The 19166-nt window shown below is 40.6% G+C and overlaps 1 protein-coding gene across 1 annotated transcript in view; it reads left to right on the top strand.

The window, feature by feature from the left end:
* Nucleotides 1-285: 285 nt before the first annotated feature.
* Nucleotides 286-19166, top strand: part of CD109 (CD109 molecule) — a 36849-nt gene continuing 17968 nt past the window's right edge. Inside the window, exons 1-14 of the mRNA XM_010087189.1 lie at nt 286-378; nt 1096-1248; nt 1994-2068; nt 2511-2571; nt 3115-3250; nt 4032-4146; nt 6841-6954; nt 7158-7376; nt 8827-8971; nt 9948-10124; nt 14213-14294; nt 16415-16643; nt 17183-17348; nt 18487-18677. Coding sequence (XP_010085491.1) covers nt 286-378; nt 1096-1248; nt 1994-2068; nt 2511-2571; nt 3115-3250; nt 4032-4146; nt 6841-6954; nt 7158-7376; nt 8827-8971; nt 9948-10124; nt 14213-14294; nt 16415-16643; nt 17183-17348; nt 18487-18677 — 1956 coding nt within the window. The remainder of the gene's footprint in view (nt 379-1095; nt 1249-1993; nt 2069-2510; nt 2572-3114; nt 3251-4031; nt 4147-6840; nt 6955-7157; nt 7377-8826; nt 8972-9947; nt 10125-14212; nt 14295-16414; nt 16644-17182; nt 17349-18486; nt 18678-19166) is intronic.

Below are 19166 nucleotides of genomic sequence, written 5' to 3' on the forward strand. Positions count from 1 at the left end.
ATTTATCAGAGGAAGGGTCTGATGGGGCTGTAGATTCAGACATCTTAATACATGTATTTGCATGAAGGGTCAGTATTCAGTTGCTTAAGCACAGACATCTGGTGTCCCCCAAGAGGCCACAGGTTATTCAGGATGTCATCATGGTACAAGTGAATGTTTCATACGTCCTATGGGAGAGCTATCCCTTCCTGGAATAGGAACTGAGGGTCAGACAGTGTGCTGTGGGACCTCTCAAGTGGTTCCAGGTGTCTTCAGGTAACTGAGCCTCATGTCTGTATGTGAGTTATGTATTTAAACTCAATTTATGGAGAATCGGTTGCCCCAGAAGAATGTGGTTTTAAGTTATTCTTCCTGGACTCCAATGCCTGCACCAGAACGGTAAGTTATGTGTCCTGTCTGGCAGCACCACTGGACGTGACTTGGATACCTTTGAACGTCTCAAATGGCACCAAGTGCTGTGTTTATGTAACTCAGTTCCACCCACAGCCAGTATAATCGGTGGAGTCTGCAGGGCTGTTTTCTTCACCACTACTTGGATTTATGCGTCGTGGTGAGCCAAACGGCTATCTGTTATTTCTTTTAATTCTGTGTATGATGAGAGCTTAAACGCTAAACTGAAACGTGGGCAGCTAAATGTAGGTAACTTCAGTGTGGAGCTGAAGTCTACAGGAGTGGTGTTTGATGAGGGAAAAGTTCATTTTAAACAGACATTCTGCATTGTCATCTGACGCAGTGGCGATGGGATGCATTGGAAATGCTTGTGTATTGATAAACGGCAAATGTGTTTCTTTTACTGTCACCAGCTGTAGAAACCCGTGTATCCTTGTGGCTCAAGAGATTGCCGTTTGTGTACTCAGATCTGGTTGAAATGGCAATGGGTTCTGATGCTGACCTCCCAGCAGTCCAAGGAAATGATCAGCTAGGAGAGCAAGAGAGCAAAATAGTGCTGTAGTATTTTCCCAAAGGTCATAGGAAAAGCAAATCCATAGTCTTAATTATAGCCAATTAAGCTAAGAAAATGCTTCCTTGGGGTTGTTAGTGCTGTAAATGTCACTGTATAATTTAAATCAGTGCTGTTTTTCACATTTTTTCTAGATTAAAATTTCTTGGAGCAAAGATAAGGTCAAGCCATCCGAGAGAGTCTCCCTTAAAATTAGTACAACAGAACCAGGGTCTGTGGTTGGACTTGCAGTTGTTGATAAAAGTACAAAGCTTCTAGGAGAAAGTAGTGACATAAGAGAAGATTCTGTAAGTAAATGGGGAAAAAGCGTTTTCATTATTTTGTGTATGAAAGATGTATGTTTATGGAAATGTTACCGTTTATATGCTGAATGAGTAATGTTCTTTGGGCAGGTTTTTTAGTCTTTAATTATGCAAATATTTTTTACTTCTGCAAGTAGTTTATCAACACAAGTGGAAAAGACTGAGTCTTACAAGGTAATAGGCCCAGCATTTCTAATTCTGAGTAATACTTGTTGTTCTTCCATTTGATAAACTGCTCAGTTAACACTTGGCCGTTTCTTCTTTCAGGAAAGATAAAAAAGTGAGAAAAAACTCCCTAATGATTTGTGCTTTATGCTCTTTAAAATTAGTAAAATATAAAATAAAGAAAGAATTTCATTTTTTGAAGAGCAGAATAAATAATCCATCTTTTTGAATTCCCTTTGCTTGAAGAAGCTCTGGTGCATCAACCATTTGAAAGAGCTGACAATACAGATAATTCCTAAAGTGCGCAAATGCCATAGCCTAAGCACCATAGGATATCAGTGGGCTGTAGGCTCCTGTTTTAGGTTAGGTCGCTCCTCCATTAATCATGAAACCATTGCAGCCTAATCCCCTTCATCCTGTCGCGGATTCTCTTCCGTTTGACATTAGAGCTAATCAAGCTGCTGCTTGAGGTACAGCCCTATGAATTAGCATCTGCAACAGTGAAAGTTCTGAAAAAGGTGAGTTTGTATTCACTCTTTGGGTGATTTTGTTTTTCTTGTCTTAGGTTTTCCATGAGCTCAATTTGTACAGCACAGTACAGTATTTCCCACTGGTCAGAGGTTCTTTTGGTGTCTTTCAGGTACTTTTTTTTTTTTTTAATTCTAAGTTGGGGCTTTTTATTACTTAGTGATTTGCACATCCCTTGCTAGAAGAAACTGCCCTTTTTAAAGGTTGGGACTGTAGATAATGTACTGTGTTCATGGCTTATATGGGTTTTGAACTGTGAAATTTATTAATATGTAAATACTCTGAATGCAAAGAAATACATTTATACTTTCGTAAATATGGATTGCTTATGCTTGATATTGTCTTCCCTTTGAAAAGTTTTTGGTCATTAAGGCAATATTCAGATTCAGATGATCTCAGTTTTATTGATTCCCGTATATTACTTTCTTTAGTTCTTTAATTGCTTTATTATTACTTTATTTTCTCAAAAAGAAGGAAAAGATAAAGAAAATAGATAAGCACTGTCGATGTCCTGAATGTCCTGTATTGAGATATACTGTATAAATTTTATCCAGAAATGCAGCGTTTGGGTATCAACTGATGCAATTCTTGAGGAGGATAAGGAACATTTTCTTTGTAAGTAATAAAAATAAATGTAGCCAAGTCTAATTTACTGAGCGGGGAAGGAGGTCCATGGGTTAGGGCTCCTACTGGGTCGTCTTACTGTACTGCGTACAGGCTGCATTCAGCCCTGTAAACCATGACCCTTTCCAAAGTTCAAGACACACAAAACACATATCACTAGCATTTTCAAAACTTCATTTTTGCTGCTGTTTTGGGCGACACTGCCCATTAGAGGCCTGAGGGTGAATGGGGTTTGATTGCAGTTCCAGTTCATATCTGTGGCAGAGGTTTGTCATGTGTGGCTGTATTACACCGGTTCCCTAAGCACTCCAGAGAAGCCATGTAGAAATTTAAATTTGTGTGAAACTTTTTATTCTTAAAAAACAAGCAAGAAAAAAAAATAATGCCCAATGTCACGGAGTAGTGTTACCATATGTACCAAAGTTATAGATTATACTCTAAACACTGTAGTAGTTTGACTTTTCTTAAATGTATTAACTTGGTTTTTCTTAAACCTCGATATTTGTAGGTAGGACAATATTTTTTATTTTGTAGATGGTGGAATGATACCCATAGAGGATGGTTTCGTTGATGATGTGTCGATTCCTAGAAATGGACCTCTTGATTTCAGCAATCTTTATGTGAGGACAAATTTTCCAGAGACTTGGCTTTGGATTGATACTAAAACTAGGTATAAAATTAGAAGAAAATGGAAACTGATTTACACGTGCTGTTTTTATTTTGTGTGTTTTAGCAGCCTTCTGCACTGGTGCTGAAGAACACTGTTAAAAATGTAGTATTATTTATATTCTGCTACCACCTAGAGGCTACAAGTGAGATTGGAGACCCACCAAATGAGGTGTACCACTGCGCAAAGTGGGACAATGCCTGACTGAAGGCCCTGTAATTTCAACAGAAACTAGATAAAAATCCTGGAGACAAAAGAAACTCTCTTCCTTTTACAGATGAGGAGATAACAGATAGGGAGACCCAGTCTTTTTCTCTACAGGACATGAGAAGATGCTGATGAGCCCAGAAAGGGAAATCTGTTCCTGTCTGCACCTGGTTCAATGAGCAACTCAAACTGTCAAGTGGTGGTGAAAGCTGACCTGTGTCGTGAAGCACGAATCTTGTGTTCTTTCACTGAGAAGTGCTCTTTCTCAAACCGAGAAGTTTGGGAAGCAGCTGTCCTCTGGGATTGTTTTAAAGGACCTGTAAAAGTCAATTATATGTAGTGTGATTCAATGTAATCACCTTACATTAATGTAATTTAAAATAATTTAAACTTTTAAAAATAATTTTGATCCCATCACAAATATTTCTAAATGATTAGGCAAAGAAAAGCAGATAATCAGCAGCTTCTCCTGCCTGGAGTTTGGACTTAACTTTGATGCATTTTAAACATTTGTGTTCATTTACTGGTGTCTGTAAATGGATGCTTTTGAAAGTCTGCTGTCCCCTTCTGCCATCAGATCTGACACAGACACCACAATGGAAGTCATTGTACCGGATACGATCACATCCTGGGTAGCCAGTGCTTTTGTGATGTCTGAAAACAGTGGGCTTGGAGTGACAACGCCGGTGGAGGTACCATGGCAATAGACAGTTCTCCTTTAAACTCTGGTAGCACTGTGGGTTGTTGCTGGAGGCTGTATTTCAGTTCTAACAGAAGCCACCTTCTTATGCTGATAAAGTGATTGAGAGGCTGTGTGTATGCAAACTGTAAAACACCATCATCACTGAGGACATACCTGATACTCCACCTGCCCCCACTTCCTGCTCATGTAAATATCTCAGACATTACACCGATACTTGGGTGCCTATTTTGTTGGAGCACATGTTTTGTTAGAGCACTTTCAGAATCTTCATGTGCAGAAAGAGGAAATAGCTGCCTGAGGACAGCATATTTCCATGTTTTCTTGGCTCTGACAAGAGGGCTTTCCATGAGTGGATGGTGCGTTCAAGGAGGTTTGCACAGACTAGCTGGGGAGAGGTGGCTGGGATGGGAGAGGCGAGTTGTCTGCTGGAAAGATCATGGCACTGCACTGCTCCTCTAACACTTAACCCCAGGAGGCAGGACGGGAGAATTGCTTAAAGGCTAAATTCTGGCCTCACTTTCATTTAATTGTCAAAGTCAGTCCTGGACTAAACATAGGTGCTACTTTTTGGGTAGCTTAGCTTGAGGAGCAGAGTGGACGCTGAGAGCCATTGGTGGGATAAGATTCTTCTTGCTGCTAAGTTCCTGTCTCCTGAAGCTTTTTTTGTGCTTCCAGGTGTTCAAGGAGTTTAGCAATTTAAGCTAACTTCAGCACTCCTCAGGTTAGATCTCTAAGCTGAGATTCCCAGTGTACAAGTGCGGTTGTCCTGGGCTCGCTCTGTGTTCAGGGAAACAGCTGCTTATTGAGCCTGTTGTAGGTGGGAATTGCTTTTCAGAGTCTCATTTATCTAGTATTTTATATACATCGAATAATCCTCTGAAGGTAGTTATCTCCTTATATTCATTATGTAAAGATCCTCGAGAAACTATGTTCCTAACTGAGACAACTCCACTTCAGTGACCAAGGTTAGGAAGGTTGAAACTGGGCAGTACTGGGTCATAGATTTCCAGCTTGATGGCGGGGCTGGTGCAGGCACAGCTTGGAGACAGCCATTTGCCCGTTTACGTTCTCATGCTCTCCAATTCTTGGGGGCAGAGCAACTTTTGGGATCCAAACTGAGATCTTGGTCCAGATTTCATAGTTGGCCACTACACCAGACACAGAGCATGTGCTTTAAGCATCCTGATCATAACTCCACCACAGAATTTGGAGCCTGATCTGGATTTTGTGGTTAAGTCTCCTTTGAGACTGGAATCATGATTCTTGTTTCTTTCTCTTGGCTTGGCAGAGATGGGCCAGAAAGAGGAATAGTTTTCTGATTCAAACTGTATGAAAATATATACTTGGCCTCTCATCCTCAAATTTGAGAAGGCTGTAAGTAGAACAGATGTTGAGATGATTATTTAACTATAATCACCCACATGCACTGTTCAGTGCTTCACCCTCGTTGGGATGTTTAGATTGCGCTTAGAGTTCCATATGGCTGAAACATGTTAATCAGTACCATACAGAGAGGCAAATAAAAGAAATGCATGAAAACTCAAATGTGAAAATAAATAAGTGACATCTGTGTGCTTAATGTAATTTACTGCCTTGCATCTTGTTTTCATTTGACTTCTATACACGGAGTGTCCGTAATTTTACCCTGCTGTATTTTATTGTAATATACTGGGATATCCGTGAGTGTAAAACTTTAGTATTGCAAGAGTTTTAGAGAAAAAATAAACAAAAAAGACTAAGAAAATAGGTACATAGGGAAAACCTCGACTAAGAACTAACCAAAAATTCCGCATCAGGACTTCTCTAATGTCTAATATGTAAAGAAGTTTTTGACACTGAATGCTTTAGCAAACAACTTTTCAAAGTTTTGAGAAGAAAATGTTGGAATATTTGCTAGCTAGCAAGAAAGCTGAGGGGTTTTTGGATCTGAAAGTCAAAACACTTGGAAGAATTTTTTTAATGAAAACCAAATTAAAATAATTTTTAGTTGACCTTTCAATAATAAAGGATATCATGCTTCAGCCATTCTTATTGTACGGATATTCATAAACAGTGAAATTTTGATCCTCTTCAACTTGGTGAGAGCTTGCCACTGACTTCTTAGATCCAAGACTTCATCCAAAAGCCTCTGCTTGCTGGTATATTTCTGCAGTTTTTCTTTTAATTAAGAAAAGGTGTATTCTTATAAGTAAAGAATTTAGGCAAAGATTAATCATTCTAAGGTGTTGGTGAATTACTGAATTTGTGAGAGTTAGTTATTTTATATTCCACCATGCGTTTCTGTATTGACGTGGAAACTGACAGATTCTTAATCCTCCATTACTTGGGCACTCGAAACAGATCACAGTTACCCTAATGAGATCTCAGGACAGATTGCATCTTCCAAACTTGCCAGATGATAGACCTTAGTCCTGGTTCAGGTGCCTCTGTGGGAACTTGCTGTGTGAAAGCTGTCAGCAGCTCTCATCTGAATGGTGCTGCTGGGTTCCCACAAAGGTGCTAATGACCAGAAACATCTTTGGCTTCTGCTTCAGTCCTGCAGTAATACTTTTTTTTTTAAACTGAAGAGTACAAATAAACATACTCTGTCATCTGAATTTAAAAGTGACAAGAAGGCATGTTGTGTAGTCATCTTCTTGCTGGTGTCTGATTGCAGGGGTTCACTGCTGATTTTGTTTTTCAGCTAGAAGCTTTTCAACCTTTCTTCATTTTCTTGAACCTTCCATACTCTGTCATTAGAGGAGAGGAGTTCATTTCGGAAGTGAACATCTTTAATTATTTGAAAGAAGAAGCTGAGGTAAAATAAGTCTCTTTGTACTTGAATGCTGCTGGACACCGCAGGGTTTTCATCACTGGTGGATACCACATCTTTCTCTTCTGAGAACTTTAATGTTTTATTCAATGAGCAGATCATACAGCTATTTATACACAGAAAACGTGACAGCTTATGAAAGCAATTTGTCAAAATTAACACGTTGTATTGCAAATGGTATTTCACAGGTTACTGTGATCCTGGATGTGAACGATGCTTTTGAAATTATTTTAACATCCAATGAAATAAACGCCACACAAAATCAACAGTCTGTATCTGTGCCAAGTGAAGATGGGAAAACTGTTCAATTCCCAATCAAGCCGAAACAACTGGGGGAGATTCCCATCAAAGTGACAGCAATATCGTCTACTGCTTCTGACGCTGTCATCCAAAAAGTTTTAGTCAAGGTAAACAGTTTGCAGTTTGGCTTCTTCCTGAAATAAATTGGTCCCTAAAACAGACAACAGAGCACAGCAAAAAGGCAAACCATTTTATTTGTCTGCCTCTTGCTCTGTAAGGTTGGTTTCGAATCAGGTGGCTCTAAGTAGAAAACACTTCATTTAAAAGAAGTCCTCCTTTTAAATTCTTCAGATTCCCTTCCAGGAATGAACACACAGGTCTGTTCTACTGGTGCTACAGCTAGCTTAATATCTGTGGAGAGTGGAAGGAATAACTGTGTTATGGATAAGTGCAATCAGTTTTGCCATACATCTGCCTGTAATTCAAAGCCTATTTTATATCAACATTTCTGTATTTTGCTAGTGGTGGGAATTCAGCCTCTAGACTTTCTGATAAACCAGAAACTGGTAAGACTTGCCTAGCTTTGAACATCTAAGTCTGATTCATGTTAGGCTCCATTTCAGTGGAAGGTGGTAGACGCTTGTACATCTCATACTAAAATAAATACTGAAGAGCATAGAGTCAGAGAATGGTTGAGGTTGGAAGGGAGTAGTCTAACCTTCCCGCTCAGGACAGGATCAGCTACAGCAGGATGCTCAGAACCATGTACAGTCGGCTTTTTAATATCCCCAAGGACAGGGAGTTCACAGCCTCTCTGGGCAGCTTATTCCAGTGTTTGAATACCCCCATGGTTAACAAAGCATTTTTTTATGTTTAAAAGGAAATCCCTTTATTTCAATCTGTGTGCATTGCCACCAAGAAGAGCCTGGCTCTGTCTTCCTTACACCCTCCTGTCCGGTATTTGTCCACAGTGATGAGATCCCCTGAGCCTTGCCTGCTCTCTGCCGGGCTGAGCGGGGCCAGCTCTCAGCCTCTCCCTGGGCTGCTGAAAACCACTATCCTGCAGGGCTATGTGCTGCTTTCAGGAGGAGCCACTTGCTGCCCTTTCTGATGAAGTTCAGTTGTGCAGAAGAGAATAAAGGCCCGTTAGACTAAGGTATAGGCTGAGCAAAGAAACCCGTTTATTTTCTCTGTTTCAGGGACAATGTTTCTCAAGGGCTTTTGTATGCATGAGGAAATAAAATCTTTACGTGCACATACCTAACTTCAGTTTAAGTCCTTGTATGACAGGCTGTGGGATTGCAGACAGCGTGAAAAGGACCACGCTGGCCTTGGCGTGTGAGCCTGCTGGAATCAGAGATGCTCTCGTTGACTTTGTGGGTGTATTTTTGCAATTAACACGTAGTCTTGAGAAGCAGATAGTGGAGGTAGGTCTTTATAAGAAAAAACTTTTATTGTCAGTGTGGAGAGGCCAATAGCTCAGGTTCTTGATGTGTTAGCAAGCAGCACAGAACATCTGACAGTGTTTGAGATCTCTCAGCAGAGTAAGCATACAGCTGCTGTCTTAAAAGCAAAGAACTGTTGGGGATTATGCTAATACTGTCTTCATTTTGGTAGGCTGAAGGATTGGAACAGACGTATTCTGAGACAGTCCTTTTGGATTTGACTGGGAATAAAGCACAAACAGTGTCAAAAACTTTGGATTTCACTTTTCCGTCTGATGTTGTAAGTGGAAGTGAGAGAGTGCAGGTCACTGCTGTTGGTAAGGATTATCTTGGTCTGTTTCCATCTTTATTGCTGGTCAGCTGTATTTGGTTTTTAAATAGTTTTTTGCCTGCTGGGCTTTTGGTGAACTGTCTAATATATATGTGTCCATAATCCAGCATTTTCTGCACTGCAAGCGTGTGTGCTTTTTAAAGAACAGAGCAGTTGCCAGTAGTAACTAGAAGCAGTAACCTCTTGTCGAGTGGAGCAGGGAGGCTGGTGTGTAGTAACCTGAGCTGCCCTGGCAGGACTTGCCAGAGATTCTATCAGAGCCTCTGCAGAAGGACCCTTACAAGATTTTGCCCAGTATGGCTGTTGCTTTATCTTTTTTTAGGGAACTGCATTAATTTTTATTGAATTGGTCTATGAATAGGTAGAATAATTTATTCAAAACAATTTACCATCATGGATTAGGCTAAGCATAGCATCCACACCTTATGGATGTAGTGTGTTGTTCCTTTAATTTATTTAATTTGTGATATTATGGTATTACTATCCATTTTCAGAGTTAGAGAGGGAGTCAGATTTTGATAAGGAAAATCCTGCAAAGTTTCTGGTATCCTGTTTTAATTCTGCTTGTGTGCATAATAAAACCCAAAACCTGACTGTTGTTTCTTGGGACACCTAGGCTTTGATAACTGTGGGTGAGAGAGGAAATACAGGAAGTTTCAAATATCTACCATTACTGAAATATTTTCCTGGATTAAATATCTTTTATATCTTTTTTTTTTTTTTTTTAATGGTGGCTGTTTGAAATTACTCTGTAGGTGGGAGGGTCTGTGGGGAGATGGGTCAGTGGGCACAAAGCTGATCAGAAGATAAAGTATCTTTTCTGCCTGATTAGTGGTGTTTAGTACAAGTGTTCCTAATATATCGTATTTTCTCCCAGTTTATGTGATGCCACCCTTTATGTGTAAGGTATGCATTTATTTGCAATAAGCTTTACTTTATTTTCATTAAATTTTATCTTTCAGGTGATTTACTTGGGCCTTCTATCGATGGTTTGTCATCATTGATTAAAATGCCTTATGGTTGCGGTGAACAGAACATGATCAATTTTGCTCCAAATGTTTATGTTTTGCAATACCTGACTAAAACCAGGCAGCTGAGAGAGGATATTAAATCAAAAGCTGTGTCATTTATGAGAAAAGGTCTGTATGCTTAAAAGAAAGATGTTAGATTTTTAAGAACTCTTACTAGTGAAAATATATCTGTGACTCTGCATACTGATATTTGAGATACTGCTCTGCTGGTGCCATGAGAACTGGAAGGAAAGCCCATCTTCTCTTTCTTTTCCTTGACAGAATTAAAGAGCAAACGATTTTGTTTTCAAGGGCAAGTTTAGTCAGGACAAACATGTTGTTTTTATATAATTTATTTTTTTGCAGATGAAAAACATATTTTAGAAGGTAATTCATGTGGATTTCCTAGGTGGTTGTTATCTCTCCTTTGATAAAACCGTGTGTGAGCAAACATTCCTGACCTCTGCTTGCGGCACAGAGGTTGGAAATTGGTCCGTGGGCAGAGTGAGACGTATTCATCCCACGTGTGTGTCTGTCTGTCTTTGGTGACACCACCCCTGTGCTGCCGTGTTCTCGTGCAGCTCCAGGAGTGGTGTTTGCTCTGGTGGCTGGCTTTCGCCCACCCAAGTTTTAGACTTGGTCAGAAGTGAGCTCTTTGCCAGGAATCAAAAGCTGGAAAATGTCAGTTGGAAATTGTTGCATACTTTAATCAGGAAATACTCCAGGGCATCACAAAGTGCGGAGAACATAGCTGCACTGTGCTTCTCTGTGCCTTTGGGATCAGACAGTGTCTGACTGTGATGTGCCGCGCTGGCCACACGTCAGTCTGCATGCTGAGATCCTGGTGCAGAGGGAGGAGTGAGACCGTCCTCGTGTGAGCTACGCCCTTGCTAAGGCACCATGATGACATTTTCAAATTTTGGTTACCCTTTGTAAGTCTTTAACATTTTTTTTGGTGATTGATATTTTTTTAAAGTTGTTGACATTTCCCTTGGAAAAGGCACAGCTCAGAATAAATTTTCCTTTCATCAAGATCCCAATTTTCTGTCAAAAGCAGTTAAATGATTTTTTTAAACCCCTTCCTGATACATGGTTTCGTTGAAAAGTAAGGGTGGGGGGAAAGAGATGTAAACAGCTACTCTGAACTTTGTAAGCAATCTACCACTCTTTGAAGCCTGAGTTGTGCTACCATAAGTTTCTGAACTTTTCCAGTAACAGAATTATTAAAGTTATTTCAAAGCAAGTGAAAATTATAGGATTAAGAGTCAGTATATACAAAGCATTGTGTTACTTCACTTCTTCCGAGGGTTTTGAACTTAGATACATGTTTTTACCAGTGTAGTAGCCAAAACAGTAAGTGTGCTGAAATCTAAGATAGACAAGAACCACAAGGTAAAAAACACTTATTTTTTTCACTTTATTTTAACAATTGGTTTCAGTTGTTGCCCTGATTTTTTAAAAATGTATTATTGAAGTTAGTTATATAAGTTAGATATAACTTTTACAAGCTCAGTTTTTGAAAGGATCATAATGAAGTTTAGTTTAAAACAGACTTTATTTCACATGTCAGAATTCACTAAATATTTGAAAAAGTGACCTCATAATCTGAAGTAAATATAATTAATTTTAAGGCTAAATTCTTGTGAGAAGAAGGGATCATATAGCTAGCAGAGACTGCTATGTGATCTTTCTTTTGGCAGTTTTTATTTACCTAGAAAAAAGGCAAAGCAAAAGGAGAGTTGCCTTTTAAAAAAATTCCTTCGGCTGTGGGAATGACAGATCCCATCTTGAAATCACTTCTTCAGAAATAAAAAAAAAAAAATCCTGATTGGTCTGAAAACTTTGGTGCTTGACCCAAAGCCAGCAACAAGTTTGAGCAGTTTTTCCAAGCTGTTTCAAATGTGAGACCTTTTAGTCTTTCGTGTGTTTCTGAAGTCCTTTCCATGCTGATGCACTTCTCCTTCAGCCTCACTCAGCCTACATCTCCCGAGTTCCAGCCAGTCCTCCGGGAGCACTAGTGTACATCTTCGTAATGGGATCCTTCTTTTCCTTGTCTTTCCTCTTGTACGTGTTGACGTTTGAAGTATCGTTTTTCAGGTCTGATTGAGTGTCCGCTGGAACGAACGTGGTGGTTCACAGCCTGCAGGTCTCCTGTTCCAGCATTTCTGCAGGCTTCCCTGTGCGGGGTGTGTTTGGAGACTCTGGCATGACTGCAGTGGGGCTGGCGTTGAGAAGAGAGCAAGCAGCCTGGAGGAAATAGCTGAGTGATTGCTCCCTCCTCCCTCTGGTTCTGCTAATTTTTATGGTCCCTCCCAATCTTAAATTCTGAGACCAGTTTATCCCTGTGTAAGGACTGCTCAGCAGTCTTTGTTAAGCAGGCTGTTGGTCTTAATTTAGTGCTTTACACTACGAGCAGGATGGTGATTATAATACTTACTGCTGTTTATTGCCTGTTCTGCAGAGAAGCAGACCACCTCATTTTTGAGGCCTTGCAGTCAGATACTTTTGAAGAGGAACCAATCTTTTTGTATATATACATATATTTGTGTTCCTTATAGCATGTTATTTTGAGGCATAAACTTTGACAGTGTCTTCTGTTTTCCCTGGTGAGAAATGCCACGCATTCCGTCTTTTTTCCTCTCACTCAAGAGTGCTTGACTCTTCGAGATCGTTAACTGAGATGACAGATTTGTCTGTATGGGAAAGATTGGCCAGTTTCAATCATGTAATTAATCACTGTCATTGTGCTAAATACTTCTAAACCCCCCTATGTTTAGGTGGAAATTGTAATTTCAAACTCTTCAAAGAGACAAAAGCTGAACCTGGTGCTGCTGGGATCAGAGCTGATATGGGAGGTTGCACTGGTGTAACGTAGCAGTTCAGATTTACATCTTTATATCTCTTCTGTTGTAGAGAGACCCTGAGTAGGATTTCTTCTTACACTGTAACTTAGATTGAGGGGCCATTTGTTCCTCAGTAATTAAGGCTTTGGCTCACTCACTGTGTGTCTGTGTTCAGGATAGTATGTGAGTGAGTGATTAGTCCTTTGTCAGTGCAAGCAAGGAACGCTTTGCAGGGGAATGGTTGTAGCTGGATGGACCTCACGGGGTGTATTTGTACATTCATTCGTGTAGGTCTTAGTAATGGTTGCCTGAAAGTTTTCTTTCTGCCTGGCTGGTTCAGTGTTGTGTCTGTATCTGTCAGGTGTTAGACTAATGAATATACTTTCTTAATTATAATAACCAAAATAGTAAAGCCAAGGAAAAGACAAGGTGGAGGCAAAGGAGTCTTCTGAAATGCTATAAATAGATAGGTTATTGTTCTGAATACACAAATGGCAAGCAAAATGGAAGGGAAGGAAGGCTTTAGATATCAGAAACTGCAGTGAGCAGCATGCCATAGGAAGTTTTTCATTACTACCGTTAACGAACATTGGTTCTGCCCTCAAGTCAGCTGTTGAGTACGAATGCTGCTGGTGGTCGTGAGCAGCTAGTGAACCCTGGGGGCTTTTTTATTATAGATGATCAGCAATCATGAGAAATCTGCCCTTGTTCTGGATACTGAAAAATCTTTGGATACATTTTAAATGGATCCTTCTCAAGATTTCAGGATCTTTAGGTCTTTTGAAATTTTCTCCTCATTTCAGAGCAGCCTCTTCCAGCATGCTTTTTCTGATAGCTCATCCTTTTGCTTTGGCAAAAGCAAGTTGCTGAAAGCGTCTGTTTTTTAGCAGCATTTGTAGCTTTACTGTAACCTTGCCCTTCCAGTTGGAAAATACTTTGTTTTTTCTTGTCCTTACTTCTGCTGGAAAGATAGAGAGCTGCTGAAGGTACGCAACTCCAGCTCCCCAAAGCGAGAAAGCACTGAACGATAGCTGCTGCTCTGCTCTGCGCTCGCTGCTGTGCTCCTGGAGCCGCTGAGCTATGCAGGGGCACGTCTCTCTGCACCCCACTGTCATGTGTGGGTGGCAGATGAGCAGGACCTTCTGGTTCTGCTTTTGTAGATGGATCCTTTGTGTTACAGCTGCCTGCTTTCTCATCCTCTTCTGTGCAGTTGTTTGCTTTCCTACATGTTTGGGAGATATTTTATGCAATACGAGCTCAAGTTCTGCCCTTTTGAGACTTAGAAAGTGCCTCGCTTCATGTCAGCAAAAAATTTGTGTTGGAACCCACGTGAGAGGAATGTGTTCAATACCTGTCTCTGCTTTTCCACTTCAGGCTACCAGAGAGAGCTGCTTTTCCAGAGGGATGATGGCTCTTTTAGTGCCTTTGGAAATGAAGATCCCTCTGGGAGCACATGGTAAGTAGTTCTGCCAGATTCACTGTGGAATTTGAGTATTTTAGATATTTTCCCTGTAACTAAAATATTTTGTGAGGCTGGTAAAAATTTCCAGCTATATTATCCTTCTGCCTAGTTTTTGTTAGGTTCTTAGGCCAACTTTAAGGCCATTCTGCTGGATGACATGCTGTCAAAGCCATTATTAGGGCAAGGCTTTTTAATTTTGCGAAAGATGAATGATGGATTATTTTAGCCAGGAGAACAGCTTGGTCTGAAAGTTTTTCTGTTGCTTTTTCTCAAAGGAATGAAGAATAATAATTAAATGACTTATTCTTGCAGTTGACTGAAACCATCTAAGGCTATGTCATCATCATTGCTTCAAACAGATTTTCTGTTCTCTCCATACTGGAGGCTGAAGACAGAGGCATTTCCTAGGGGGTGAACAGAGCTACTAGTGGAAAAATATGTCCTGCTCACCTCTCATGTACCTCCTTTTTTGAGACTGTAAATACAGATGAAAAAGCCTTTTCAGTGCTGAATTTCACCTTGAGAAGCATAGTGAACATAGTAGTGGAAGCTAGATAGATAATAGAGACAATTTCAGAGAATCATAGAATCATAAAATGGTTTCGGTTGGAAGGGACCTTAAAGATCATCCAGTTCCAACCCCCCTGCTATGGGCAGGGACACCCTCCACTAGCCCAGGTTGCCCAAAGCCTCATCCAGCCTGGCCTTGAACCCTTCCAGGGATGGGGCATCCATAGCTTCTCTGGGCAACCTGGGCCACTGCCTCACCAACTGCACAGGAAAACATTTCTTCCTAATATCTAGTCTAAATCTATCCTCTTTCAACTTAAAACCAATACCTCTAGTCCTATCACTACACTCCCTGATTAAGAGTCCCTCCCCATCTCTCCTGTAGCCCCCTTCAGGTACTGGAAGCTGCTCTAAGGTCTCCCCGGAGCCTTCTCTTCTCCAGGCTGAACAACCCCAACTCTCTCAGCCTGTCCTCATAGGGGAGGTGCTCCAGCCCTCTGACCATCTTTGTGGCTCTCCTCTGGACTCTCTCCAACAGGTCCATGTCCTTCTTGTGTTGGGGGCCCCAGAGCTGGATGTACACTGCAGGGGGGTCTCAGGAGAGCAGAGGAGAGGGGGAGAATCACCTCCCTCCACCTGCTGCTCATGCTGCTGGTGATGCCCCAGGACACGGTTCATTTCTGGGCTGCAAGCCCCCACTGCTGGGTCATCTTGAGCTTCTCATCAACCAGCACCCCCAAGTCCTTCTTTTCAGGACCGCTCTCAACCCATTCCCCTCCCAGCCTGTATCTGTGCTTGGGATTGTCCTGACCCAGGTGCAGGACCTTGCACTTGGCCTTGTTGAACTTCATGAGGTTGGCATGGGCCCACCTCTCAAGCCTGTCAAGGATGCCCTCTGGTTGGCATCCCTTCCCTCCAGCACTTCGTTCAGCTAATCTGTGTTCTGTTAGTTTAAATATATATTTCGGTACATGTTGCTGACTTTAAATAGAACCGTACTAGTTACTGTGACACTGAGTCACTCCTTCTGGAGCCGGTGAGCATCTTTCATTGACATCAGCAGGATTTGCCTTAGACTCAGTATTGATGGGTTGGAAAATGAAGATAATTTATCTGGACTGGCAACTCTGGTACGTAAATAGTGCAGTGACAGGTTACATGAATGCATGCTTGGGGAAGAAGGGAGACAAAGCAGAATTTTTGATTATTAACGAATAAAACAACAAAAGATGTTCCAATTATATCATTACAGGGATAACTGTGATAACTAACATCACACTCATAACTGCCTTACTTTGTAAACTATGATTTTTGCCACTTTAGCAGCAGAAGGTGGGAGAGTAACATTTGAACAGAAATATACATGTGCTGGCAGACTTGGAGTGTATACTCTGCGTTTATTTCTGAAACTTAATGTCTGCAGAAGGAGTGATCTTTAGTATTAAACTTTGTCTACTTGCTTGTCTGGGTGAGGCATGGATTTTCTTCTGTGCATGGAAGATGTGTGTAGAACACCTTACGCATCTCAATATCGCATAATCTTAAACTGAAGCAGCTGCAATACGTTGCTAATTTTGTCATATTTGGTTAACCTTTTCCCCAAGGTTATCAGCTTTTGTATTAAGATGTTTCCTTCAAGCTCGTCCATTCATAGATATTGACCAAAATGTACTCATGGATACAGCTAAATGGATTGTCCGGCATCAGAAATTAAATGGAGAATTTAGTGAGCCTGGGAAGGTGTTACACAGTGATCTTCAAGGAGGCACCAATAATCCAGTCACTCTCACAGCTTACGTCATGTCATCCCTCCTAGGCTTTGCAGATAAACAGGTAATGGATTTCATAAATAGGATTCATAGTTACTGGGACACTTCATAAATTGTCATACTGCCTGGCACTTGGTAGTTTAAGGAAACAGAGGGACATCTGAACAGAGACAAAATTTAACCTGATTTTGTTAAACTTCCCTGTACTTTGGTTTATTTACCTGAGACAATACAAAGTTGTGCTGTTAGGCCCTTCAATTTTATGTGCCTCTGCAAAATCTAAAGGCCGTTGCTTTTAACGAGAATATTGTCATGGCTTTAGTCCAAGAATTTGCAAAGAAATTTATGGAGGGAACTGTCCTCAGAGATGTTAAGTCATTCCAGTTGATTTCATTGGGATTACTCATGTTCATAAAAGACAGCGCCAGATCAAAAGGCTTGCCTTTGAGGTTCGTGCCTGTGACTCTGAAAGAGATTTTCAGTATTTCTTGGTTGTTCTTTGGTAATAGTAGTGTTTCTGTTTCTGTACAAATTTTTTGAAATTATAGTATTTCAATAAATATTTTATTCATGTACATTCTTCATTATGATCTTCATTTCCAGAATGCTTATGTCATCAAGAGTGCTACAAACTTTCTAGAAGATAAATTAGAAGAAGGCATTTTGAATAATTACACTTTGGCACTAGTGACATATGCTTTGTCCTGGGCAAAAAGTGCAAAAGCAAAGGAAGCACTGAATATGCTGAACCAGAGAGCAGAACACCAAGGTATTGAACAACTATCTTGTACAGTTGTATAGATGGATTTTTGTCAAATTTTCAAATACCTATCGTATTATCTACAGCTGCCTATAGGCTTAGAGATTAAGAGAATCATTCTGAATTCAGATCTGTTTTGAGTATGACATAGAGAATAATATAAGAACTACCAAGACAGCCTTAATGAGAAGCATCCATAACTGAATGACAATTCCCAACAAAGTCAGTCCTTTCAGTCTCAGTGCTGTGTTCCTGATGGAAATACCATGGTGCTATTGAAGAACATTACTTGTCAGTTGTCCTGTGCTAGTACGTGCGTTTGTAAGATCAGCCTGGTTAAAGACAGACGGATGAGATCAGCTTTTCCAAAGTGGTTTGGATAGACCAGGAAGGTATAGGGAGGCAATTAGTTAAAATCAGTATCAGAATGAAGAGTTGAAGGATTGGACTTTCTGTAAGACAATTCAGAGGTCTGTTGCATTTTCTGTGGGGACCCATCATCACATTATGTTTAACCTCTTCCGAGTTGAGCACGACTGAATTTTGCTCCCTGTTTTGAGGGAAGAACAGGCCATATGGAGTATAAGAAATGGGAGTTTTTGGCTCAAAATAGTAACTGTCCTCTTGAAAATCCTAAGGAATTAATGTTGCAGAGTAGAAGCAGAACTGCCTGGGTGTCCCTCTGTGTCTCCTGAGTCAGGCCTTTTGGTCAGTCCTTCTGGGAAGGGAGGTCACTGTTTTGGAAGGCTTCACTCATGAACGAGCCCAGTGAGCAGCTGTGCTGACTGAGGTTCCTTCCCAAGTCCTGAAGAGAAAGGAGCCCCGCAGCAATGACGTGGCCCTTTCACAAGGGTTTCTTTATGTGAGCACTTCAGGCTGACAAAAAAAAGGATCAATGTAAAGTTCAATGAAATCAATGTCGGTGACTGTTTGGACTCGAGCTTCTTTTTGTATCTAGATTCAGCTGCTGCTGAAGAAGTGCTTGAGTCAGTCCTTCGTGGGACATGTGCCTGAACATTAACACAGTTTTAAGAACCTTGCTAGATCCCATATATAAGCATTAATTAAGAGGTTTCCCTTAGGTCTTTCCCAAAAGTCCCAAGACTTCAGTTGCTGGATCTGAGGTTATTATTGGTTCCTTCTGCAGGAGAATTTCGTTTCTGGATAACACCTGCTTCTGAAATTTCTGACTCATGGCAGCCACGGTCCATCGATATTGAACTTGCAGCATATGCTCTGCTCTCGCACTTTCATCAAGACAGAATAGCAGAGGGGATCCCTGTTATGAAATGGTTAAGTCAGCAAAGAAATCACCTTGGGGGATTTTCATCTACTCAGGTAATATCTTGTCTCAAGGGGCTTTGTTATACTTTCTAAATGAGCACTGTGTATTAAAAAAAGAAAAAGAAAAAAGGGACCATTTGGTTTTTTACATAACAATTTGTGAATTTTGTTTTGCTGTAACAGTCTTGGTCACATGCAAGCTTGCATTCTTTGCAATATTGGCATCTTAAACCTGGAGCACCAGTTTTATTATTTTGGAAAGTGTAATAAAAAACAGAATTTGAGAGTCACCGTGATTATATAAATTATTAATAAGAAAAGATCTTAAATTAAGAAGAAGCAATGCCCATGGAAAAATAATTAATCAGATTTTCCAAGCAAGTATCATAAGTATCTGTGCTTACTTCCTTTCCAAGTAGAGGAACCTCTTTCTATTCTTCCCATATGTGCGTCCTGAAACTCCTGAAAGGCTATTAACTAAGGTAAGAAGGGGGAGTAGGTTTTAGAGAAACAACCTAACCTAGTGCCTCTGTTGGCAGCTGG

Source organism: Pterocles gutturalis, unplaced genomic scaffold (assembly GCF_000699245.1).
Source record: "Pterocles gutturalis isolate BGI_N339 unplaced genomic scaffold, ASM69924v1 scaffold50496, whole genome shotgun sequence".
Lineage (NCBI taxonomy): Eukaryota > Metazoa > Chordata > Aves > Pterocliformes > Pteroclidae > Pterocles > Pterocles gutturalis.